At 40.7% G+C, this 27,862-nt stretch overlaps 1 protein-coding gene and 1 long non-coding RNA gene across 7 annotated transcripts in view; both read right to left on the bottom strand.

Moving 5' to 3' along the window:
* Positions 1 to 1,473: 1,473 nt before the first annotated feature.
* Positions 1,474 to 11,010, bottom strand: LOC120019108. Of its 3 annotated transcripts, none has more exons than XR_005472296.1 (7): positions 10,924 to 10,994; positions 10,214 to 10,308; positions 8,881 to 9,016; positions 8,667 to 8,733; positions 2,621 to 2,682; positions 2,331 to 2,505; positions 1,474 to 2,220 (listed from the first exon to the last, which is right to left on the bottom strand). It is a non-coding gene; the product is annotated as an uncharacterized LOC120019108 (long non-coding RNA). The 3 variants fall into 3 exon arrangements; XR_005472299.1 differs by having other exon boundaries at positions 10,214 to 10,324; positions 10,924 to 10,981; XR_005472294.1 differs by having other exon boundaries at positions 10,214 to 11,010.
* Positions 11,011 to 19,523: 8,513 nt separating this feature from the next.
* The window catches only part of LOC120019212 (AP2-associated protein kinase 1-like), a 42,899-nt gene continuing 34,560 nt past the window's right edge, over positions 19,524 to 27,862 (bottom strand). For 2 of the 4 annotated variants that reach the window (XM_038962676.1, XM_038962563.1), the window contains 2 exons: positions 26,041 to 26,148; positions 19,524 to 20,951 (listed from right to left, as the gene is read on the bottom strand). In XM_038962676.1, the coding sequence (XP_038818604.1) occupies positions 20,128 to 20,951; positions 26,041 to 26,148 (932 nt within the window). In that variant the 3' untranslated portion in view covers positions 19,524 to 20,127. Of the gene's footprint in view, positions 20,952 to 22,113; positions 25,281 to 26,040; positions 26,149 to 27,862 lie in introns of those variants that run through there. The other 2 variants (XM_038962750.1, XM_038962615.1) reach the window with 2 other exon arrangements.

Raw genomic sequence — 27,862 nt, forward strand, 5'->3', positions numbered from 1 at the left:
TAAGCTGTTTTTTCAACCCACAATGGCGGAAGGAGGAGAAGATATCGATTTGGTCGAGGATATAATTATAACGCCATTCTCAAGACGAACTTTTCAAGAAAAGTTAGACATTGTAAGGAGAGGTCGCCCGACTCCGACCAACAGCGCTATCAATGGCTCACAGGCTCCGAGAAGCACTGCAAACTGTACTGCTGGGAATGCCTATTATTTGCAAGTGATCGATTTGGTGTTTGGAGCCACACTGGCTTTGCAAACTTGAGTTGTCTAACCAAGGCAGCAACGAGACACCAAAGTACGGCTGGGCACTTACAAGCAATGGTGCTTTTGAAAACTTTTGGGGACACCGGAGTGGATCTACAGCTCAACGAACAAACGCGCAGGGCAACGGAGCTGCACAATGAAAAGGTGAAGGGAAATATTGAAAAGAATTGATTGTGTCATGTTTTTGGGTAAACACTGTTTACCCAAAAATGTCAATTTGTCAATTTCAAGGTGACGCAACGCCTGGTTATACTGCGTTTCTGTCTAAATGTATAGTGTCTAGAGCCATGGCATCATAATGATGGTAATAAGAGGTGGATTAATTCGGGTGGGACTGTGTAGTACGTCACTGAAGGCCCAGGCCCCAGGCCCACGGCACGCCACTGTTGTTAATAATAATAAAAAATAAATACAAAAAAAAGGAGATGGAAAGTAAATTTGTGAAGTGTCAACCAACCAACCAATATTTATTGGTGGCTATATTATCGTAAAAAATCATGAAAACTAACATTTGCTTTTTTGGTCTTAATATAAGGTTTAGGTTAGGCATAAGATTAGCAGTGTGGTTAAGGTTAGTTTTAAAATCACATAAAAAAATCAAATAAAATATTGAAATAGGCGGGGTTTATGTCTGTGGTTACTAGCGACAACCATATTTATTCAAAATAACCATATTTATTCCCAGTTTAGTTTGATAAAATGTTTTTGTGTCACCATATTCGTTTGTTACTTTACATCTGCCTTATTTTAACAGACCGTGGACTGGACAGAGATGTGTTAGTGGATGATAAATTCCCAACAAAATTGTATAATTTATAGAGGTGTTTTTACTTGCTTATTATACATTCACATAATAATAAACTTAAAAACCAACGCAAACTCAAGCTTTCCTCCAGACCATACTCCATCTGTGCACCATTTCCCCTGTCAGGTTGACGGATTATTTGGTTGCCAATTTCAAATCATATCAAACTGTCACATGCGCCGAATATAACGTGTAGACCTTACTTGAAATGCTTACTTACAAGCTCTGAACCAACAGTGCAGTTCAAGAAAGAACTACATTCAGGGCATTCAAGAAAATAATTTCATACTTAATTCAATGCATTTGATTTATTTACATTATACAGTGTGCACATTTGTGTTGTTGCGCTTTTTTAAAGGCTCAGTGCAGTCAAAATGTATATATTAAACAACAGCTGATGAACCAAACACTGTAAAGGAGTGAAACAATTTTATCAGTGTTATTTCCTGATAGCTGCTGGATGAAAATACAATCTACACAGGACCTCCTAAACAGCAGGTTTGCATGTGTGGGAGTTTCGGCTTTCCATGGTGACATCACCATGCGGTAAATGAATAGACCAATAAAGAGTTTCAAACCTCTATGACAATGACAGCTACTTCTCCATTCCCCCCTTTGCAAAATCCTTACTTGATGTAGTTTTTTGCTAAAAAGCTATTTTGCCCATTTGAATGGAAATCTTTTACAGTAAGGTACTTAATTGTTACCCAGAAATGAGTTGATAATGATATACAAACGGCTGCATTGGGTCTGTAATAACCAATACTTACTGAGTTACATGGTGTGATAATACTAGAAACTGTAATAAATAAATCGTCAGACAAGCTGGAATCCTTCACCTTAGAAGCCTTTCAAAGCAAGCATCAGGACAAAGACACTACTTCTTACCCACTGAAACACATAGTCAGAATGACTTGACAGCTGACAATCTCTGAGAATTGCTATGAAGTTCAATGAGAAATCTCTCCAAATAACCCTGCAGTTCTTCTTTTACCACTGCTGTGCTTTAGACAGGACTCTACGATGCTCATTAATCCGCTACAGGATGGAGTCAGGAGTGGGTGCTGGAGGGGAGAGGGTAAGAAGAATGTCTGTAGAGTCAGTCGTTTCCATTGGACTCAGCCTTGGACAACTTCCTCTTGCTCATCCTTCACCTGGGAAAGAACATGAAATGTTAGGTTAGTCTTGTGAAATCGAGAACTGGACCGACAGGCAATCATGAATCATCTCAAATTCCGCAAGTTATTTTGTACAGGGTACAAACCTGCTCTACCCCTTCCACTTCAGGGACATAGAACTGCAACATATTCTGGATGCCACTCTTCAGTGTAACCATGGAGCTGGGGCAACTGGTGCAGGAGCCCTGCAGCTTCAGCTTCACAATGCCATCCTCAAAGCCGCAATACAGGACATCTCCACCATCCTCCTGCACTGTGGGCCTGGGGGAAGCCACATGAGCTAAGACTGATACATACCGATACTGCAATGAGCAAAGAGACACTTCTGACAACAGGTAGATGTCAGAAAAAGGCTAAATACAACAACTAATAATACCTTTCGGGTATCCAGAAGCTCTTTGATCATAGTAATCACCTCATCATCATCATCTGAGGGTGCTGTGAAGACAAAGGGAACAGTTAATGCAAACATATACTTACAGAACTTACAGTGCCTTCGGAAAGTATTCAGCCCACTTAAAATGTTCTACATTTTGTTACAGCCTTATTCTAAAATGAATTCGTTTTTTTACCTCATCTATCTACACCCAATACCCCGTAATGACAAACTAAAAACAGGTTAAGAAATGTTAGGGAATTACACAGCCTGGAGGTGTGTTGGGTCATTGTCCTGTTGAAAAACAAATGATAGTCCCACTAAGCCCAAACCAGATGGGATGGCGTACTGCTGCAGAATGCTGTGGTTGCCATGTTGGTTAAGTGTGCCTTGAATTCTAAATAAATCACAATGTCACCAGCAAAGCACCTCCACACCATCACATCTCCTCCATGCTTCACGGTGGGAACCACACATGCGGAGATCATACGTTTACCTACTCTGCGTCTCACAAAGACACAGCGGTTGGAACCAAAAATATCAAATTTGGACACATCAGACCAAAACACAGATTTCCACCCTTCTAATGTCCATTGCTCATGTTTCTTGGCATAAGCAAGTCTCTTCTTCTTATTGGTGTCCTTTAGTAGTGGTTTGTTTGCAGCAATTTATCACGAAGGCCTAATTCACGCAGTCTCCTCTGAACAGTTGACGTTGAGATGTGTCTGTTACTTGAACTCTGAAGAATTTATTTGGGCTGCAATTTCTGAGGCTGGTAACTCTAATGAACTTATCCCCTGCAGCAGAGGTAACTCTGGGTCTTCCTTTCCGGTTGCGGTCTTCATGAGAGCTAGTTTCATCATAGCGCTTGATGGTTTTTGCGACTGCACTTGAAGGAACTTTAAAAGTTCTTGACATTTTCCATATTGACTGACCTTCATGTCTTAATTTAAGTATGGACTGTCGTTTCTCTTCGCTTATTTGAGCTGTTCTTGCCATAACATGGACTTTGTCTTTTACCAAATAGGGCCATCTTCTGTATACCACCCCTACCCTGTCACAACACAACTGATTGGCTCAAAACGCATTAAGGAAAGAAATTCCACAAATGACCTTCTAACAAGGCACACCTGTTTATTGAAATGCATTCCAGGTGATTACCCATGAAGCTGGTTGAAAGAATGCCAAGAGTGTGTAAAGCTGTCATCAAGGCAAAGGGTGGCTAATTTGAAGAATCTCAAATATATTTAGATTTATTTAACACTTTTTTGGTTACTACATGATTCCATGTATTAACTTGATGTATTCATACTTGAAGTATTCACTATTATTTTACAATGTAGAAAATAGTAAAAATAAAGAAAAACCCTGGAATGAGTAGGTGTCCAAACTTTTGACTGGTAGTGTATGTAAATAGTTTTATATTTAGACATTTTCTCAAAACCTGTTTTTGCTTTGTCATTACGGGGTATTGTGTCTAGATTGCTGAGGATTTTTATTTATTTCATCCATTTCATAATAAGGCAAACGTAGCAAAATGTGGAAAAAGTCAAGGGATCTGAACACTTTCCAAAGGCACTGTATATACACACTGTGTGTGTGTGGTACCATGGTTACAGAAAATTCTGAATTAATCATTAATAATGATGAGTGAGAAAGTTACAGAGGGTCTAATATCATAGCCCCAAGACATGCTAACCTCTGCTGTTATTGGTAATGTTGAGAAGTTAGCATGTCTTGGGGGTAGGGTCTTTGACCCGCTGTAACTTTCTCACTATTCACATCCGTAATCATGGTAGCATCCACATTAATGTGGAAGTGTTTAGAAACATTCATGTTTGACATGAGGGCGGCTAAGCATTTTGATGTGTATAAACCGTGTGCTACACACCCATTTCCAATAAGTACCTAGTTAACTTAGCGTAGCTAGCTAACATTAACTTGCCATTGCTAGCTACCCGATTGACAGTTTATCACTCCAGAATTCCTGTCATTGATGTTACCACTCGGCACGACGTCACGTTATACTCTATACTAGAATTCATTAGCGAACCATGGCCAACTTGCCCTCTTTTCATCAGGTTACAAACTAGCTAGCTACAAGACTGGCAGAAGGCACGCACTGCGCAAGTCGCACTGTTTTATTCATTGCTTGCTAGAATATATAGACCACTTCTGGTACTGATGATAGACAGTGATTATCCCACATTGATTCGAATGAGGTACGACGTCAACAGGGGAACATGCTAACCTCTCACCATTACCAATAACAGGGGAAGTTAGCATGTCTTGGGGGTATGATATTTGACCCTCTACCTTTCTCACATTATTCACGATTCATTTAGGATTTTCCGTAACCACGGTACCATCCACATTAATGTAGTGTTTAGAAACATTCTATTTTTATTTACTATAAAAAAGTTACTCCAAAATGACAATGTATTATTTACCATTGGACACAAAATAGTCAAACAACCAAAACCAACTGCAAATGCATCCAACAAGTTTGTGTGCAAGTCACAAGCTGGATGTAGTCATTGCGTGCCAGGAATATGGGACCACATTAACTTGACTACTTTATTTATAAGAATCTTTAGGGGTGTCAATTTTGATCAGTACCTTTGAGGGAAAAAGTATTACTTGTTCAACAAAATCTCTTTCTCTGAGCAATTGTTTTCGTATAAAATAATTTCCCTTTTTTTTTAGCATACAATACAGTTCAGCACTTTACTTATTTATTGTACATTGTCATTATTGCTCATCTTTATCAAGGGTGTCAATTTCTGACCCCACTGTATATACCCTTGTTATAAAGCCTATCCTATGTTAAGTGCATGTCTTGCAAAGCCTTATACAGTGATTGTGTTTGCTCCATGCCTGTATTTGCAGGATTTGTCCTCCTCATTGACAACAGGAAGTCCAGAGGTGAAAAAGTCCATAATTGCAGCAAACACGTCAGGTTTGATTAACTTCCATTCCAGATCTATATCTGTCTGAATAAGAAGTCAGAAACGGCGCAATCCTCATCCGTTCTAAGCCATGATTGTCATATTATAAAATATATACACCGCATTCAGAAAGTTCAAACCCCTTGACTTTTTCCACATTGTTACATTACAGCCTTACTCTAAAATGGATCAAATCAAATACATTCCTCAATCTACACACAAGCTCCATAATTACAAAGCAAAAACAAGTTCAGAAATGTTTGCAAATGTATTCAAAATAAAAACATGATTAACTTATTTACCTAAGTATTCAGACCCTTTGCTATGAGACTCGAAATTGAGCTCAGATGCATCCTGTTCCCATTTATCATACTTGACATGTTTCTCTAACTTGGAGTCCACCTGTGGTAAATTCAATTGATTGGACAAGATTTGGAAAGGTACACACCAGTCTATATAAGTTCCCACAGTTGACAGTGCATGTCAGAGCAAAAACCAAGCCATGAGGTCCAAGGAATTGCCCATAGAGCTCAGAGACAGGATTGTGTTGAGGCACAGATCTGGGGAAGGGTACCAAAAATGTCTGAAGCATTCAAGGTCCCCAAAAACACAGTGGCCTCCAAATGGAAGAAGTTTGGAACCACCAACACTCATCCTAGAGCTGGCTGCCCGGACAAACTGAGCAATTGAGGGAGAAGGGCCTTGGTCAGGGAGGTGACCAAGAACCTGATGGTCACTCTGACAGAGCTCCAGAGCTCCTCTGTGGAGATGGGAGAACCTTCCAGAAGGACAACCATCTCTGCAGCACTCCACCAATTGCACCTTTATGGTAGAGTGGCTAGATGGAAGCCACTCCTCAGTAAAAGGCACATGACAGCCTGCTTGGAGTTTGCAGGTACCTAAAGGACTCTCAGACCACGAGAAACAGTCTGATGAAACCAAGATTGAACTCTTTGGACTGAATGCCAAGCGTCACATCTGGAGGAAACCTGGCACCATCCCTGTTACGTTCCCCAGTTTCTGTGTTGTGGGTTTGTATATATGTGTGTATTTCAGGAAATGGCTTCCTGAAGTCCTAAGCAGCTGATTGGTCGGCCCCATTGATGATTGGAGCTCTGACCCCACCCTCTCGTCAGGAGATACAGCTGTTTTCAATTACCGACTCCTGCAGCTTTAAAACGCGAGAGTTTCTTTGTTAGGAGGAGGTAGCTTCTGGGTATGTCCTGTGTTGGTTGTTGCTCAGAGAGAGCTTCTTGGTATGTCCTGTGTTTCGTTGTTAGTCTGTATGAATTTTTGTAAAGTATTTTGTAGCTGGTCCTGCTGACGTTTGTGTATGCCATAGGAATGTTTTTGATTTGTGAAATTGTTCACTTTAAGTTTGTATTATTCTGTTTCATTTGTTCCTTGGGAGTGCTTAGGCAAGAGGACTGCGGGCATACATATAGCCGTAGTATGTACTATGTCTATGCACACTAGGTAAGACCTGGGTGGACCATCCCCTGGATTTTGGTTAGTGTGCCAGTTGGTGCTAGTTAAGCAAGTTGTGGGTAGGTAGGTAAGTTGTGGGTAGGTAAGGTAGGAGAGGGGGCTCTAACTGTTTTACTTTCTTTGCTTTGGTTCCATCCAGCCCCTTTTCCCCAAATGACTGTGTGAAGGAAGAAATAAATTCCCTGTTAAGGGTAATATATATTCTGCCTCAGTCATCTTTACCCGCACCTGCAGTCACATAACTCCCCGTGGAGTGAAAGAGGTAAGTGTAGCAGGGTGTTGCGTTCCCTCTTCCAAAAGGCGTACATAACAATCCCTATAGTGAAGCATGGTGGTGTTAGCATCCTGTTGTGGGCATGTTTTTCAGCGGCAGGGACTGGGAGACTGGTCAGGACCGAGGGAAAGATGAATGGAGAAAAGTAGAGATTCTTGATGAAAACCTGCTCCAGAGCACTCAGGACCTAACACTGGGGTGAAGGTTCACCTTCCAACAGGACAATGACCTTGAGTGGTCCAGCCAGAGCCCGGTCTTGAACCCGATCAAGCATCTCTGGAAAGACCTGACAATAGCTGTGCAGCAACGCACTCCATCTAACCTGACAGACCTTGAGAGGATCTGCAGAGAAGAATGTGAGAAACTCCCCAAATACAGGTGCGCCACGCTTGTAGCGTCATACCCAAGGTTATAATCACTGCCTAAGGTGCTTCAACAAAGTCCTGAGTAAAGGGTCTGAATACTTATGAAAGTGTTTTGAATTTTTTTATAAATTCATTTCTAAAAACCAGTTTTTGCTTTGTCATTATGGGGTATTGTGTGTAGATTGGGGGGGAAAAAACGAATCAATTTTAGAATAAGGCTGTAATGTAACAATGTGGAAAAAGTCAAGGGGTCTGAACTTTCCGAATGCACATGTCATTTTTCTTACATGCTGACCACACCGCTCGCGATGGTTGCAAAATAAATGTACACATACATGTTATTCAAATCATTGAACCCACACTGCTCGTGCGCATCTGCATGGCCAGGCACTAAACTAGAAATTGGATCTATTTGTGACGCTCAACGTGCTGCAAGTCCAACCTCTCATCGGTTTTAAGGAGCATATACCCACGTGCCATCTCCTCATTGGTTTTAGTAATGCACAGTAAGGTTAGTTGCCAACCGTCAAATAAAGTCCAAAGAAAAAGAAGCCTGAAGGAGGAGATGAGAAAAATTCGGTTTACCGTTTTATCTGAGTATTAATTGTCGGCGTAGTGGACCTTGTGCATGTCAGGTAAAACTAACCAATGTTTATATCCCAGGACAAATTAGCTAGCAACAGCAAGCTAGCTTGCTAAATTGCCATAAATGTTTAATGCTTTTTGACTTGTCCCCAAATTAATATAATTGGTTCAGAGTTTGTTTTGATATTTCAACCTGCGTGTCCTGATCACTTCTGGTGTGGGTTAACAAAATCAACGTGCGCGCGTCCGGTTTGGACAGCATGTTACTTTTTAACTCTGCATTGTTGGGAAAGGGCTCATAAGTAAGCATTTCAGTGAAGTCTATACCGGTTGTATTTGGAGCATGTGACAAATAACACGATTTGATTTAAATGACTGAATCTTACCTTGGTTATGGTAATGAAGTCAGTACCCAAAAAGACACCCTTGACACCATCGATTCTAAATAGTTGCCTGAAGAAATAATATGAAGTTACAATGTTGCCCAAGATAAGTTAGGGCTGTAACAAGATGTCTATCAGACTGCTTGTTTCTTTCAAATGTGTAAAATAATTTTATCCCATATTGGAAGGCATGGTTTCAGTAGCCTAAGTCATTAACCTAGCGAGGGGTGAGCAATAGGCTTCCCGGGGTGCAGCAAAATCCATTGTTCCTTGTTCGAGGACCATGCGACCTGGCAGAAACTTCAAGCTGTTTGGGTTGGGAGTGTCTTGAGTCCGAATGAACATGGTCCTTGCTGGAAAGAGGGGCACAATACTGTCAATCATTTTCGCTATTGTGGTGTTACAACACATGTTATATAGCTTGTACAAAATAGAGGTACTTTAATGTAAATGTCTTCAGAAAGTATTCATACCCGTTGACTTATTCCACATTTTGTTAAGTTGCATCTGAAATTCAAAATGGATTAGATACTTTTTCTCACTCACCTACACACAATACCCCATAATGACAAAGTGAAAAGATGTTTTTAGACATTTTTGCAAATGTATTAAATGAAATGCAGAAATATCTAATTTAGATAAGAATTCACACAAAGTCAATGCTTTGTAGAAGCACCTTTGGCATCAATTACAGCAGCAAGTCTTTCTGGGTAAGTCTCTAAGAATTTTCCACACCTGGATTGTGCAACATTTGCCCATTATTCTTTTCTAAATTCTTCAAGATCTGTCAAATTGTTTGTTGATCATTGCTAGACAACCATTTTTCTTGCCATGTATTTAAGTCAAAACTGTAACTCTGTCACTTTGGAACATACACTGTCTTCTTGGTAAGCAAATCCAGTGTAGATTTGGCCTTGTGTTTTAACTTATTGCCCTGCTGAAAGCTGAATGAATTCCCCAAACATAACTTAGTATTCAGGACAAAAAGTTATTACTTTAGTGCCTTGTTGCAAACAGGATGCATGTTTTGGAATATTATTATTATTTTCACGCTGTCAATTAGGTTAATATTGTGGAGTAATGAATGTTGCTTTTCCATCCTCAGTTCTATCACAGCCATTAAACTAACTGTTTCAAAGTCACCATTGGCCTCATGGTGAAATCCTTGAGCAGTTTCCCTCTCTGGCAATTGGGTTAGGAAGGACACCTGTATCTCGTTTGAGTTCATGCAATTTATGTGACTTGTTAAGCACATTTTTACTCCTGAACTTATTTAGGCTTGCCATAACAAAAGGGATAGCTAATGTTGAATATTTATTGACTTAAGACATTCCAGCTTTTCATTTTTTATTAATTTTGACAAATCTGGAAAAACAATTCCACTTTGACATTATGGGGCACTGTGTGTAGTAGGCCCATGACAAAAACATCTCAATTTAATACATTTTAAAATCAGGCTGTAACACAACATTTGGAAGAAGACAAAGGGTGTGAGAATACTTTCTGAAGGCAATCTATATACACACGCTGTACATGGTTTTCATGCCTACCAGAAACAATTGAAAATAGTGGCCAACTCCTTGTGACACCAATGTTGAGTGGAGTCCAATGCAGTCCAGCATACTGATATGCACGCACAGCAAGGCTTAAGAAAAAACATTCTGAGCAGGTTAAATTCGGATAAGAAAGGGGTAAATGGATCACCAGGATCAACCATGCTAAATAAAAACAACCAGTCACGCGAGATTGTAAATAATCTGATTCGTCACATGATGTAACATTATTTATGAGTACCACATGCTGACAATGAACAATTCAATTTGATGGAATGTGGACAGAAAATGTTACTTCCAAAAAACCATGATGAAAATATTCCTGTGATCAAACTCCCACTGCATCATTAGGCAAGTAGGGATATTGTGCTGACTGGGCTGGTGTATTTCTGCCAGTGAGAGGCAAGCTGAGCAACTAGCTAGCTATAAATAATCATGTTCTATTAAACCAGTTAAAAGTTATGACAGTTGCAATATAATTTAACTGTAGATGGAGCTACAATAATCACGTTAGCTCACTAGTCTCATATCTGCGTCAGACCTCGGCTTGGGTTATGAAACTGATAAGAGCTACTATAGCTAGCTGCTTACTTACTAATTAGTTGAGGAACACGAAGTGATAGAAATAACGTGAAAACATGCATTCTTAAAGTTTAATAGATATCTTAAACGAATCTAGTACTCAACGAATCCAGAGGAAAACTTACGGACTTGAAATTCTTAGAGAAATACCCAACAACCTCCTGACCTGCCTGTAAGTCGCCATGTTTGTCATGTTTCTAAACAGTGACTCAATTTCCGCAAACTCCGCTGAGGGCGGAAACCGTCCTTGTATTTTTATGTAAGCAAATTATGTATGCCTACCTATATGATACACAACCACAAGGTAGATGAAAGGTGCATCTTATAACATTCATTATGTAGCAGTGTGATGGTGCATAATCTAGGGGAACAACAAGTTGCACACAAGGACCAATTCAAATAGGCCAGGTCAAGGGGGGATGTTAATAATTCAGTGTATTTTTTATTTATTTTTAATCACAGCTGCATAGCTAATGTTTTTCTTTGGTGTACAAACACTTTTTCATATCAATATTGTACAAACATGTGATTGTAAAAGTTTTGTATATTTTGGTTTGGCCCATCGCGGGTTATCTGTATTTCCGTACCCCCTTATTGTTCTCTTTTGCCTGACCTTCGGCTAGCAAGGTGCCTGAGAGCTAGGACTGCGCCAAGGGTTAACATAATGTGTATTGTCTCTTCGTGTGCAGGGCAAATAAAAATAATTCAACTAGCAGACCGTCAGTTGTGTCAGCGTCCTAATTAAAAGTTCACAACGCAGAATGAACCACGCTACAAACTGGTTCCGCGACCACCGGAGCTGTGCATGTGGAGGAGATGCGCACTTGGTTTGCTATAAGTGAATGTATACTGTAAATAGTGAAGGTGAATGTAGCATATTCACTAGATAAGGGTATTGGTGTTTATTGGCAAATAAAAATAATTCAACTAGTTGTGGCAGCGTCCTAATTAAAAGTACACAACGCAGAATGAACCACGCTACAATTACATATGGGTGTGTCTCATGATGATAAATAAATGCAATATAAATTAAAACAATTAAAATGACTTGTTTTGCATTCATTTATTTATTTTACAAATGAGTGTTCATCAAATGCAAGCTTTGCATGACAAGTATTTTGATATGGGTGCTTTTAGGTTTCAGCAGGTGAGGCTTGCTGTATAAATCAGCGACTGTTCATTCCTATACAAGTCAGTCAGTCATAAATCAAAGACTTGATATTACGTTCAGGAATTTACCTACAAAAGAACGATTTTAACAACTAAACTTCACACAATAGCAATTAGCTGGCAAACAAATGTTAGTCAGCCGGAAGACAGAAGTGAAATAAAGTTCAATTTCAATTTACTCTGTCGATTGTCTGTAGGCGTAGTCTTTATGCAGGGGGAATTAAATTACATGAATTTAACGTATAATTAAAAAGCATTTCCAAACGTGGGTCTTTGTAGACCCGTGCAGTTCCTTGGAGGTCAGTTCCTCTCTGCTTACCTCATGTCAAAATAAAAGTTGCCCACAAGTTCATGCTTTTTGTGTGTGCAAGTGTGGCGCACTTGAAGGAATTTTATTTTTGACATGAGGTAAGCGGGTCTACTACAACATACCCACGTTTGGAAAGTCTTTAAATGTATGTTCTATTAGATGTTTGTTTTTTGTTGTTGCACAATGACCAACCCTATGGACAATTGGCAGAGTAAATTACAATCACATTATCTAACTTCTGGCGCACTATTCGTTTTTTTGCAAGCTAATTCCTACCAACGCTACTGTGTAAATACTATAGTTGCTAAAATAAACTATTGTAGAGTAAATTATTACTGCTGATGCCGTGTGCATTTTTCATTTTCACTGCAGATTAACAAACATATACAAGTGTTGTACAAAGTAATACAAAAAGAATTAATAACTAATTTTAAGACAGCGGTTCTTACTTTGGATCAAGTAGTTTAAAACCTCTATTGGTCCCCACCATGACCAGGTAATATGCAGAGTCGTGGATAGCAAACATTAAAAAGTGCTTCAAGATTATTGAATAGTCAGCAGAAGACCATATCAGCATTTCATACGGCTATGGAGAAAACAAAAACAGAAGGAATGCAAAATCTGGTGTAGAAGAGCAATAAAGTAACCCTTACGGGTTTATGATGAAACCATGTGTTGACCATTTACTTGGAAGTGTATTTTGAGCATGTGTAGGTAGGTGTCTGACGTGAAAGTCATGGTTCAACTGTGTTTCGCTTGAGGTGCTTGACAAGGGTTGTAGTTATTCTGGTATGTTCTGCTAGGGGGTGCTGATTCTAAAAAGGTAGAAATAGTGTGAGGTGCCATCGGTCTAAACTAAAGCCTTGTTCACACTGGTAGTTTGAAATGACTCAAATCCTATTTTTCGGCATATCCAATTCTAATCTTTTATTTTTCCTGCAGCCTGAACAGCCAAAAAGCACATGGAATGTGGTGGTTTGAAATCAGATACAAATCTGATTCCTGTCCATGCGAATTAAGTCTGAACGGTCAAATCTAATTTGCCCTCAAGTGGTTTTTACTGTTATTTGGCATATCTTGTTACTTTGCTAGCTACTCTTGACATGACAAGAATGTGGTAGCTAACTAGCTTGTTGTTTACAAACAAATGAGTGAATGTGAATGTACAGCTACCTAGCTGACTGCTGTGGCTAGCCAAAAAGGACTTGTTTTGAAAGTTAGTTAATTTTATATCCTTTGCAGCTCTAAAAGTATTCCTACATTATGATTAACATTCAAAGCAACGGGAAATGTTAATGGCAGGCTTACATGCAGTAAATTTGGTGATTCTACTTGTGTGTATGTACTGACATGTATGTGTAACTGATACACTACATGTTAATGTATGTAAATTGTAATGTCTTTTTCATTATGTGTCGGACCCCAGTAAGACTAGGTGTTGCTATTGGCGTCGGCTAAGGGGGATCCTAATAAATCAAATAAAATGTGGAGTCTTTCCCCCACGACATCTCCCCCCCCACGCGGTTTCAATTGTTTTGGTCAAATTCTATTGATCTCTTTACTGTATCTATTGTTGTCACCTTAGCTTGCTACATAACTTCTGAGTGATAGGAAGCACGAGCACCACCACCAATCACCCTATACCACTGCGCACACACACACTTGCATAGCCATGTCAGGAAATGACTGCTATCTGAACACACTTGTAACTTGCTGTTTGGACAGTCAGTATTCCAAAACAGATTTGAAAAACTAAAACGATTTGAGCATTAAGGCCTGCAGTGTGAACAAGGCTTAACAACTACATCACATTTACAAATCTTGAATCGGTGACTCAAGTGCAGGTATAATGTAGAAGTGCGGATTGAGAACATGATTGTGAATGTATAGAGTTCCAGTGAAGGTAGTATTAGATACTGATTGGGAGTGTAGCGGAGGTGCTGATTGGGAGTGACTTTGACGATAGTGCTGATTGTGAGAGTGGAGGACTTATAAGGCTTCACTTCTACAGCATTAGCAACCTGCTCAGTCCAAAATTCAAGTAAACCAACAAACTTAAATACAGCAGCAACCTGCATGTAGATTCATAAGGCTGACTTTTGCAGCACTGACAGTCACGTGACCATGTAAAACACAACTAATAGTGACTAAGAAAGCAATCGGTAAAAAAAAAAAGAGGCTAAAACTCAAACATTACAGCTTGACATGTGCAACATAATCCAGCATCTGATTAACATTATAATACATGATCAAATATGACAGCACTGCTAGAGGTACATTTAACCTACCTAGTAAAAAGTGTACACCACTCAAATGGGCTAAAATGGTCATCAGATTACTTCCAAAATATCAGAAGTATAAGACACAGAGTAACCACTAAAGGAGGCCTTCCTCTCATCACCCTGAGACCAGGGCTGTCATGGGAATCCTTACTGGGCCTCACAGAGCAATGGGGAATGGACTAAGTATAAGAGCAGAGGGTCAAATTTGAGCGGTTGAGCCCAGAACCGGATATGCAGTATACAGTTGAAGTCGGAAGTTTACATACACTTAGGTTGGAGTCATTAAAACTCATTTTTCAACCACTCCACAAATTTCTTGTTAACAAACTATAGTTTTGGCAAATCGGTGAGGATATCTACTTTGTGCATGACACAAGGAATTTTTCCAACAATTGTTTACAGACAGATTATTTCACAATTCCAGTGGGTCAGAAGTTTACATACACCAAGTTGACTGCCTTTAAACAGCTTGGAAAACTCCAGAAATGTCATGGCTTTAGAAGCTTCTGATAGGCTCATTGACATAATTGGAGATAATTGGAGTCAATTGGAGGTGTACCTGTGGATGTATTTCAAGGCCTACCTTCAAACTCAGTGCCTCTTTGATTGACATTGTGGGAAAATCAAAAGAAATCAGCCAAGACATCAGAAAAAAAATTAAGACTTCCACAAGTCTGGTTCATCCTTGGGAGCAATTTCCAAACGCCTGAAGGTACCACGTTCATCTGTACAAACAATAGTACACAAGTATAAACACCATGGAACCACACAGCTGTCATACCGCTCAGGAAAGAGACACGGTCTGTCTCCTAGAGATGAACGTACATTGATGCGAAAAGTGCAAATCAATCCCAGAACAGCAGCAAAGGACCTTGTGAAGATGCTGGAGGAAACAGGTACAAAAGTATCTATATCCACAGTAAAATAAGTCCTATATGGACATAACCTGAAAGGCCGCTCAGCAAGGAAGAAGCCACTGCTCCAAAACCACCATAAAAAATCCAGACTACGGTTTGCAACTGCACATGGGGACAAACATTGTACTTTTTGGAGAAATGTCCTCTGGTCTGATGAAACAAAAATAGAACTGTTTGGCCATAATGACCATCGTTATGTTTGGAGGAAAAAGGGGGAGGCTTGCAAGCCGAAGAACACTGTCCCAACTGTGAAGCACGGGGGTGGCAGCATCGTGTTGTGGGGGTGCTTTGAAGCAGGAGGGACTGGTGCATTTCACAAAATAGATGGCATCATGAGGGGGGAAAATTATGTGGATATATTGAAGCAACATCTCAAGACATCAGTCAGGACGTTACTTGGTCGCAAATTGGTCTTCCAAATGGACAATGACCCCAAGCATACTTCCAAAGTTGTGGCAAAATGGCTTAAGGAATTGGAGTGGCCATCACAAAGCCCTGACCTCAATCCTATAGAAAATTTGTGGGCCGAACTGAAAAAGCATGTGCGAGCAAGGAGGCCTACAAACCTGACTCAGTTACACCAGCTCTGTCAGGAGGAATGGGCCAAAATTCATCCAACTTATTGTGGGAAGCTTGTGGAAGGCTACCCAACATTTTTGACCCAAGTTAAACAATTTAAAAGGCAATGTTACAAATACTAATTGAGTGCATGTAAACTTCGGACCCATTGGGAATGTCATTAAAGAAATAAAAGCTGAAATAAATAATTCTCTACTATTCTGACATTTCACATTTTTTTAAATAAAGTGGTGATCCTAACTTACCTAAGACAGGGGATTTTTACTAGGATTAAATGTCAGGAATTGTGTAAAACTGCGTTTAAATGGATTTGGCTAAGGTGTATGTAAACTTCCGACTTCAAATATATGTGTGTCCTTTCTGTATCTAATCTAACACTGGACCCAGACAAGAAGCTCCCTAAATTAAGTAATGCTTTCAATCTGATAGAAAAGCTGAGTGCAAACTAATGTGGGCAGAAACCCCTCCCCCACTAGACTGCCATATCCTCTGTGCATACCAACAGATTACTTCTGACAAAGAATATGACAGCTACCAGCACAGGGACAACGGATGTACAAGGGGCCTCATTTATAACCTTTGCGTAAATTTTATACAAAAATAATTAAACTTGGCGCCTGCCATACATACGCATATTTCCAGTTATAAAATCAGACCTGTGGTGAAACTGCGCGTCAACAGGCATTATAACGCCGCCTGTAAAACCCCAGCATTCACCTTTTATGGTGATAACTCCCTTATTTGCTGTATACTTTGGAAGTATTGGAATTAGGCCAAGGCAGCATCTAAAGAAAATAGCAATGGAAAACTTCACCAAATGTCTTTGGTGCTGTTGGCAGAATATTTTCTTTTGCAGTGACATTTGCTGTATCTGACCGTTTCTGATAGAAAAAAACAATTGCAAATTGTTGTGGACCTGTAAACAGATCGTTTTAATTCAATAATGTTTTGTATAAACTTTTTCCTGAACCAAAACATGCTGCACTGCCCGCAAATTCTTCTTCAACATTGTCTACTCTGAAAAAAATGTTGAACTACAGTAGGCCTACTTACAGTGGTAGGCTACAAACTTCAATGCAAAATATCAACTGTATGTTATTAACCACGCTCCTCTCGGATGCATAGATCAAAAACGTATAATAGCCTATCTAATAGGCCCAATTAAAAGAGAGATGAGTATGGTCATTTATTGTATGGTTATGTCAGAAATATGAACTCAACTTGGACAGAAAAGGTAAGGAATGTATTCTGCAATGGTTATGATAAGCCTATACACCGAGTGTACAAAACATTAAGAATACCTGCTCTTTCCATGACAGACTGACCAGGTGAATTTCAGGTAAAAGCTACGAGCCCTTATTGATGTCACTTATTACATTTACTTCAATCAGTGTAGCTGAAGGGGAGGAGACACGTTAAATATGGATTTGAGACATGGTTTGTATGTGTGCCATTCAGAGGGTGAATGGGCAAGACAAAAGAGTTAAGTGCCTCTGAATGAGTTATGGTAGTAGGTGCCAGCCCAGGCGCACCAATGTGTCAACAACTGCAACGCTTCTGGGTTTCACACTTAAGTTTCCCGTGTGTATCAAGAATAGTCCACCACCCAAATGACATCCAGCCAACTTGACAACTGTGGGAAGCATTCTTGTGGAATGCTTTCGACACTTTGTAGAGACCATGACGAAATGAGGCTGTTCTGAGGGCAAAAAGGGGGGTGCAACTCAATATTAGGAAGGTGTTCCTAATGTTTGGTGTACTCGGTGTATGCATGTTTAGAAATGAAATATTGTCTACCCGAGAAATTTGACATTACAGTATTCAGATGTAGTCTACAAACGTTAATGGAAAAGGAACCGTCTCTTCTACCGTTAAACTGCGCTTCACGTCGGATCGCATTGAGCAAAATACTTGAAATAGCTTATCTATGTACTATTGTAAAGTGGGTTTAATTAATTGAGAAATGGGATAAATTGTAGCCTATACTAACTTGCTGTAGGCCTATAGGCAATTTTGTGAGTATGAAGCCATTAGTCAGAAAAGGTGAGGAATTAATTATGAAATTATCATGGAAATTAAATAAAATTACTTTTCTAATTATTTTAGAATGCAAAGAAAATAAATTGATTTTTGCTCTTCTCACTAATAAATGACTATCTTGTTATATTTAGCTACCTGTTTTTGTTATGAATTCGACTATTATATACAGTGGCTTCAGAATTCAGTATTCACACCCCTTGACTTTTTCCACATTTGGTTATTTTACAGCCTGAATTTAAAATGAATTAAATTGAGATTGTGTCACTGGGCTACACACAATACCCCATAATGTGAAAGTTGAATTATGTTTTTAGAAATGTTAACAAATAAAAAAAATTTAAGCTGAAATGTCTTGAGTCATCTCTTTTATGGCAACCTAAATACAAATTGTCTTAAGTCACAAGTTCCATGGACTCACTCTGTGCAATAATAGTTTAACAGGATTTTTTTAGGGGCCATCTCATCTCTGTACCCTACATACAGATAATTGTAAAGTCCCTCAGTTGAGCAGTGAATTTCAAACACATATTCAACCACAAAGACCAGGGAGGTTTTAAAATGCCTCGCAAAGCAAGGCACCTATTGGTAGATGGGTAAAAATACAAAAGCATTGAATATCCCTTTGAGCATGGTGAAGTTATTAATTAGGGTTTAGATGGTGCATCAATACACCCAGTCACCACAAAGACACAGGTGTCCTTCCTAACTCAGTTGCAGGAGAGGGATTTGTGGTGAGGCCAATGGTGAGTTTAATGGCTGTGATAGGAAAAAAACTGATGGATCAACAACATTGTAGTTACTCCACAAGACTAACCTAAATGACAGAGTGAAAAGCCTGTACAGAATAAAAATATTCCAAAACATGCATCCTGTTGGCAAGAAACTGCCAAAAATGTGTCAAAGAAATTAACGTTATATCCTGAATACAAAGCGTTATGTTTGAGGAAAATCCAACACAACACATCTGAGTACCACTATATTTTCAAGCATGGTGGTGGCTGCATCGTTATGGGTATGCTCGTCATTGGCAAGGACTAGGGAGTTTTTGGGGGGATAAAAATAAACTAAATAGAGGTAAGAGCAGGCAAAATCGTAGAGGAAAACCTTATTCAGTCTGCTTTCCAACAGACAAATTCACCTTTCAGAAGGCCAAGCATACATTGGAGTTGCTTACCAAGACAAAATTGAATGTTCCTGAGTGGCCTAGTTACAGTTTTGACTTAAATCAGCTTGAAAATCTATGGCAAGACTTAAATGTCTGTCTAGCAATGATCACCAAATAATATAACACAGCTTGAATAATTTTAAAAGAATGTGCAAATACTGTACATTTCAGGTGTGTAAAGCTCTTAGACTTACCAATAAAGACTCACAGCTGTAATCACTGCCAAAGGTGATTATAACATGTATTGACTCAGGGGTGTGAATACTTATGTAAATGAGATTTCTGTATTTCATTTTCAATAAATAAGTAACATTTCTATAAACATGTTTTCACTGTCATAGGTTATTGTGTGTAGATGGGTAAACATCCATTTAGAATTCAGGCTTCACATAATTCACTAAATGTGGAATAAGTCAAGGGGTATGAATACTTTCTGAAGGCCACTGTATTCCTGCACAAGGCTACTACGCTACTTTTCCCTTAATTGCAATGCAAAAATTCAACCACTTGAAACTGCATACGCATGGAGGCAGGATAATCACATTCTAACGTCAAGTTCAGTTTTTATAATGACAATTTTTGCTTAAACTGCTGCATGCATGTTTTGGGGCATATTTTGTGTGTACACAGCATTTATAAATGAGGACCCACCTCAATTCTACTGCAGCAAAAAAAACACATTGATGACCTTGCTCAATATCAAGAATGATCAAAGTTTGTAAGGACAAGATCTTAAGAGTTCTATGCTGCCCTGCAGTCCAGCCCCGGTGCTGGTGACAGCATGCAGTATGTATGCCTTAGTGTAGTGTGCACAGGTGTGGGCTCCAATGCTGGCTCCCCTTCTCTGTAGGGAAGGATGGGATCTTTCAGGGCTTTTCTTGTGGGGCCTTGATGTGAAAGGGCGCAGAGACAAAGGGGTCTACTGAGCTCACCTCTGAAGTCCAGGAGTGTAAGGGTCCCACAGGTACTGAGCCCACAGCAGCCTGCCTGCTCACATTGGACACCACCCTCTGAGCTGTCACAGGTTGGTGAGGCAAGGGGCCCTCAAAGTGTCGGGAGTACTTGGCCAGGGCCTGTGGGCGGAAAGGCTGCGTGGCCACCTGGCTCAAGAGGGCTGGTTCAGGGGCCACAAGGTGAAGCACAGCTGGGTGAGGGTGCTGGGTCTTGGGCTTCACGAAGGGGGCCTGCAGGAAGACGTCTGGATGCTGTTGAGCCACAACAGGGGGACGTTGGAAGGGGGCATTTGCGAACACGTCACCTGCCTCCTCTTGTTCAATCCTGAAGGGGGATTTGAAGAAGACATCAGGGACAACCTCAACCACCCTGGCTTGCTGGGGCATCTGGTGGGAATGATTCAAGGATGGGGCACAGAGGGATGGGGTAGGTTGGTGGGAGGAAGTGGAGAGTTGTGGGTGTGATAGGGATGGCTGGGAGGATGGGAGGGGTAATTCAGACCCCTGCTCCTCCTCTTCATCTGAATCCAGCAGCAAAGGTCTGGAGCCACTGCAGTCATGGACCACATCACTCTCACTGGACCTCCTGCCCTGCTCCTCCTTCACTTTCTCGTCTTCCTCCTCATCATCGCTGGAGTGGATACAGCCCTCGTTTGCTCTGTGACCTTCTCCAGGCAGCTCAATTTCAGAACCCCCCTCGTCCAGCACAGCGTAACCATTACTCACCCCTTTCAGCTCTGCAGAGGAGAGAAGGCACAGAGTAATGGATAAGACTTGAGATGTGTAAATGGAGACAAGATGATACAGCAATTGAGTTGACATTGAGAAACCTCTCGCAGCTCTGAACACTACGGTCTGTGGTCCTTTGGTCTAACGGACCATCAATTAGGTCAATCCCAAAGATGACAAGTATACAGCTCTACTGCAAACAAGTAAACACCATGGAAACAGCAATAACAGCACAATGGTCCAACAGCAGCAAGCCAGCACAGCACGACTACATCAAAAACACAACATGTTCTACTCTGTACAACACAATGTGACAGACAAGACTATTCAGCACTGTCACCACAACAAAATACATTGTTTCCACTAATTGATTTCAGCAGACCTGCAACATTCTCTAAGCATATATACTCAATACCTCATCAAAACAATTCCATGTACCATTACAGAGCAAGTAATAATGTCAGATTTAGGGTTGTAATTAGTAAGTTATATAAAGATATAGGGACTTGATAAGAAGGCAGTGGACCTATGGAAAAAAGGAGTGAGAGGACTCACAGGAGCAGAGACAGAAACAAAAAGAGAGGGGGGAAGAAACAGGGGCAGTCTTACCTTGGGAGTGCAGGTAGCAGGAGTTAGCCGGCAGCTCCAGAGGTATAGGGTTAGTGGCAGCCATTGTAGGGCACAGTTCAAAGTCAGCCAGAAGGCAAAGAGCTGGGCAGGGTGTGAGTAAGAGAAGAGGTAGAACTGTAGCTCTAAGCTTCTCAACCTCCCACTGGATTGAAAGGCAAGAAGCTAGGTGTGTGAGTTCTACAGTCAGTGAGAGCACTCAACCCCATGTAAGAGTGCAGTGTGTTAAGTGTGTTAGTTGCTTAACTGAGTGAGCACCGAGGTGTAATAGGATGATTGGGCACTTCCATACTGTAGCGTCAATGAGAACTGTGTTTCGATCAATAGGGCAAAATTATACATTTTTTGTTTCAAAACGCGGAGGCCTCTGAAAGCCATTAGCGCATTTATGAGCTGCCATACTGACAGCATTCGCTGTCTGAAGTGTGAGCCTTGACATTGTTAGGGAAGTGAATTATGTGGGTGTGTGACTAAGCAACAGACTGTCTTAACCAGCCATAGGATGCATACTGTGCCTATAGCTACTTGCTCATCCAATCATCTCATAACACTAGCATATATTGAACTACATTTCCTACTGGTGAACTGAAAGACACCAAGGAGACTAGTTCCATCCACGTTTACATGTTTATTTAAGGTCCCTTTGGTTTCTTTTTTTTCTAATTTCATAAAAATAGAAGGTACACACTAGATAACTCTTTGCTTTCACATATTAACATTTGCTGTTTGTTCATTTCAACAGTTTTCATTTTATCAAATTATACTTGTCACCGTTTCCCCTAGCAAACACAGTAGGTACATCCGTTTCACAGCAACACAATTTAAAACTCTAATGGCAAGGCTAGACCTCTACTGAATACAGCACTGTGGTGTCTAAGAACAATATGAGCACTACTGTAGAATTGCATAGGTTAGCTACACTAAAACCTGCAGAAGACTGAACTGTACAACAAGTAGATCAGAGAGAAAAATGAATAAAAATGAAACAAGAGTAGCTTTACTGATTATCTGTCCATACACTTCAGATTCCATAGGCCAATTTCTAAAACTTACTATACAATATATGGTTTGGTGAGGGGTAAAACAATGTTTATCTCAAAGATACTAGCAGTAACATCAACGGAAATGTATCATTTTGCTTTGTATACTTTCCAAGTATGGAAACAAAACTTTTTGACATGCATTATACGGGTTGCATTTCAGTTTCTGAAATACTGTATCATTTTGATATGCCTCAGAAGATCAATCAAGGTTGGGTACAATGTAGTGCATCACATCCACTGATTATGCTTGCTGGGAGGAGGATAAAGAGGAGTCAAGACAAATGTTGGTTCTGTTTCCAACAAATTATACTAATTGCACTGTAACTTGTAAGTAGGTAAGCTAGATAACCCCTAAATGTATAACATAAGCTAACAGTAAAGGAGGAAAATAAGGGACAGAGATATCAGGAAGACCCTTCCGTCATAAACCCTGTTTTCAGAGGGAGGGCTCTATGAGGTGGAAGAAATATATTCCCTTCAAGCTATTAAATAAACTACAGCTCAGAGAAAGAAAATCAAACTAGAAAAAAGTCAAAACCAGGGATGATGTGTGATGACAATACCTCAATAAGGTACAGTAAGTAACAAGCACAGAGCTATCCTCAGAACACAACCAAATTAAGATAGTTAAAACCATGGGGCTAGTTGCTTCCCTATGCTAAAATAGTCTTCCACAAGACCAAGAAGGATAGACACAAATACTGTGGACAAAATGGAGGGACAGGATGGTAGTACTCTTAAATACAGCTTCATAAATAATACACAGAAATACATTTTTTTCATTCAAGTATATGTACTTGTTATGAACTTTATATATTTCATATTGACTCACTTCATACATTCATTCTATGGTACTATCAATAGTCACATTTATTCATAACATATATATTTTTTTAAATATTAAAACACTTTGAAAGTAGTAGTTAAAGTACATTTTTAAAGGGAGAATGAGGACATTGAAACAGTGGTATTATATACATAAGAGTTGGTGGGGAATGGATTTGTCCAGATTTAAGTTGGACATTACATCATAGGCAAGCAACATCAAGGTGTGTGTGTGTGTGTGTGTGTGTGTGTGTGTGTGTGGTATGGATGGGCAGATCGGACAAAAGGGAGGTGGATATGAATGATTATGAACATGTGCAACAGAGGCACATGGAACAAATAGAGAAACGGATTGCCTGTACTGTATGGCTATACCAGCGCAACACAAGCAGACAGACAAAACCCAAGCTGCACCTAGTTCTCGCTCTGCTGGCTCACTGGTGAATATCAACCGACTCATTAAACAACCACTGCACAGTTCTGTTGTACCTGCGAGTCTTATTCTCATGCTTATTCCCCTGCTCAATATGGCACTCTTTTCTATCGCAGACTCTGAATTTACAGCTGCTAACCTTGCCAATGGGCCGAGAATAGAAACAAACAAACCCAAATAAACCCAATAAAAGCTCTTATTGGAATACACATAACCAAAAGACAAGGGCATTCAAATGAATCACACACATTTAGAATAATACCACGATTGCATCAACCTTTCCAGACAATTCTTAGACTTAAGGGCATAGTGGGAGGAAAAAAATGGACCAGCTCAATATAATCTTAAAGGAGGACTACAGGAAATTCACAGCACAGGAACAATAATCCCAGGAAACCTTCAGATAAACAGATTGTAGCTCTTACGTAAAACACAGCCAAGATAAACATGGTTGCACAGTAAAGGAGATGGTTGTTGTAGCAGACCTGAATATCAGCGCCAGTTTGGGGGTAGCTGGCGACGCCTGTAGAGATCAGATGTCTACCGTAATGGTGCACGTTGCACAAGCGCAATGGCAGACATCTTACAACATTTGCAACAGAAAGCCAAACATTCCCAGGGGGCAGCAGTGGATCACAGCAGTTTGATAACAGTTAAACACACAGCAGAAGACCAAGGACTGACAGCTTATCGTCATTATTAGTCTCCCCTGTATGCCCAATGCAAGCAGCTCTGGATAGTTCAGTCAGCATATGCTTTTCTTAAGGGCAACTGCTTTGCTCTATAGACTATACATGGTCATAGCTGCTACAGGAAGAGTGCATACAGATAACCAGGAGAGATAGAAGCACTGTACTGTTGTGTTACATGGTCAGACCTGTGACAAATAGGTATGCCAGGGGTGGATTGTATAAGTGATCAAACATTGTAGAACCCAGCAAAGATAATCGGGTTATGGGCAAGCCAGGCAGTATGTGCATGAGGTGGGGTTGAATCTGCATGGAAGGACAATTAGGAATGTTGACAGATTGATGAAAGCGTGATAATGACCATAGCGCAGCCAAGACAGAAGCAGACAATGTGTCAGGGTGGGTGGTTAATGCAAAGTTGTTACACCAACATGGGAATGCCAACGGCCACCATTGTATCAGGCAAGCAAGAGATGGAGGTGGGGGCAAGGAGGCACACCGGAGAAAGTTTTCACTAGTCCATTTCACCTCGCAAGGTGCTACAGAAGTGCCTCTGCTGCCCCCTCTCCATCCCCTATGTGTTACGATTGCACGCTGCCCCTTCGACCTCGCTCTCCCAACCCCCCTAGAGGTCGATGAGCTGATCCACCAGCAGAAGGGAGCGGGCCATGTTGGGGATGCTGGACTCTGAACTGCCACTGTTGCTGCGCGAGTGACCACCTGAAACGTGCCAGAAAGAGAGAGAGAGAGAGAGGGAGACAAGGACAAGGGGGGAGCAAGGAAGAGAGAAGAGGGAGAAAGGCGAACAAGCGGGAGTGAGAGTAATATTTAGAGAAAGAATTTGACAGAGAACAGAGGCCAGAACATATAATGGCAAATAATTGAGAATCGGTGAAAGAGAGCGGAGAAGAGAGCAGAATGACAGGAGCAGACAGGGGTGAATGAGGGACAGGGGGAAGAGAAGAAAGATACAGAAAGTAAGCTGATGTTATCTATATGCAGCCGCAGGATTTCAGGGAAAGCATGCTGGGAGAACATATTGTAAGTCGTCCTACCCTCTAGAAGAACTACTCCTTAAAGCTCTGCCTTTGGTGCTTCTGTTCTGACAGACTGTACAAAACAACTGCAGAACGGTGCCGCCCTTTGATCGGAATTCTTATTGACAACGTTCAACCAATGAAAAGTGAATGCGAGAAAGCTAAGAGAAACCCACCGATGTGAGAGCATGCTAGGACGAGGGCTAGCTAAGGTTACAGCACAATCCAGCTATAGTCGCTCTCATCAGGTGTAAGTGATGAACTAAGGTGTTATCTAGGGTCTTCTCAGCGATGACTGTGCTCATTCATGGTCACCTTGGGTTATATAAGTTGAGGAAGACAGCTCATACAGAACAGTACTCTGGTCTTCAGAAGATCTGTGTGGATCAACGAGACACGTGGATCCAAACCATATCTACATTCTGCTGGTCTACCTTACATACCTTGGTTGTTGGTGTTTTTGATGAGCACAGGGATGGGGTCAAACTCGTCCTCAGTGCCCTTCTCCCCAGCCTCGGGTGGCTGGAAGCCCGACATGAGGTAAGCAGAGTCTGCAGGTGGAGGAGAGGAGGTGAAGGTGGAGGGGGAAGGTTAGCGCAGCCCAGAAGAGTGCGAGTGGGGGGGGGGGGGGGGGGGGGGGGGGGGGGGGGGGGGGGGGGGGGGGTGCAGGGAGTACAGAGACAGATGCAGCCAGAGCAGTCACAACGTTAGTACTAAGCCATGCATCTGATGTGGCTTTTGTAAATGAGTCAAGGGTCTGCAGAAGATCCCACAATGGTGTGGCTGCTGTATAGCGCTACAAATTAATACCTCACTGTTTGAACTATGAAGGGCTGTTGATACAGGCTGCCGATAGGTCAGCCTGTCGGCTGATCTTGATATTACTAATATGATAGTTTAACATCATACATTCAAAGGTCACTTGCCTTTGAACATGTATTTTAGTGTTTTGACTGGGCGTTAAAGCTGAGAGATATTGCAGGCGTGTGGTTTAGTTTTTGCTGAACATAAGTCTGAGGTCAGACTTGCTGAGGGGCGTTTACACAGGTAACACACTGAGTGTACAAAACATGACAGACTGACCAGGTGAATCCAGGTGATGTCACTTGTTAAATCCACTTCAAATCAGTGTAGATGAAGGGGAGGAGAAAGGTTAAAGAATGATTTTTAAGCCTCGAGACAATTGAGGCATGGATTGTGTATGTGTGCCATTCAGAGGGTGAATGGGCAAGATCAGGATTCATACAGACAGTACAAGTCAAATTCAAGTACTTTTTCAAGCAATAATATTAATTTTCAAGGATCACCAATTTGTTATAGTTCCTATTATGCAATTGTTTCTAGTCGCAGTCATCACTACCTTACAAGTTCAACTCAATAATACGGGTTTCACTTTATTTACTATGAGTGGTAAGTCAGTACTGATGATGTTGACTGATTTCCTTATATGAACTCTAACTCAGTAAAATCTTTGAAATTGTTGCACTTATATTTTTGTTCAGTATACATATTATTAAATTGTCTTTATATTTCACTAAATGACATGAAAGTGAAATTTGACGGTGTAAAAAGCCATTCGTAGAGTCAAAAATATTTTATTCTATACCCATTAGAAGAAAATGAAGTTATGTCTTTGATAAGATTAAAGACACAATTTACATTTCTGGGGAACCCACATGGGTCCCGGACCCCAAGTTTGGGAACCACTGTACTACTAACCTCTCTCCCTGCTTGCTTCAATGCTTCCTCTCTCTGTGTATCTCCTTTGCAGCTTGACTCACCACTGTCTGTCTCACTACTCTATAAAGAAAAGGTATTTTGTTATGAGAATTTAAAGTAGCCCATCTTTGGATTACAGCTAGCTTAATTTCAGTCAACTGCTCCTGCCGAGGTCAGGTTTCATTCAACATTAGCTTCTAACTTCATCCTTCTAGCCAGCTAGTTATAGCTAGCTACCTGGCTAACAGCCAGAGCCTTTGGACTACCTAGCTAGCTAGACACCTGACTGAAATATAAGCGACTATTTACCAGTTGTACACTGGGGGGGGGGTTGTTTGGGGATGTCTGTTGACACAGCAGGAGTCAAGGGATGTTAAAAGAATTCCCACTATCAGCGGCGTCCCTCTGCTACTTGCCACTGTATGTCTGGTCTGAGGTAGTTCATTTCCCCTCTCGGCCTACATAATAGGCGGAGTTTCCCGTTGGACAGAGTAGTGAATGAACGCGCTGCTAACAAGGCAAATCCGGGAGATTAAACGCCATTTC

The sequence above is a fragment of the Salvelinus namaycush genome, chromosome 1 (assembly GCF_016432855.1).
Source record: "Salvelinus namaycush isolate Seneca chromosome 1, SaNama_1.0, whole genome shotgun sequence".
Taxonomy (NCBI): domain Eukaryota; kingdom Metazoa; phylum Chordata; class Actinopteri; order Salmoniformes; family Salmonidae; genus Salvelinus; species Salvelinus namaycush.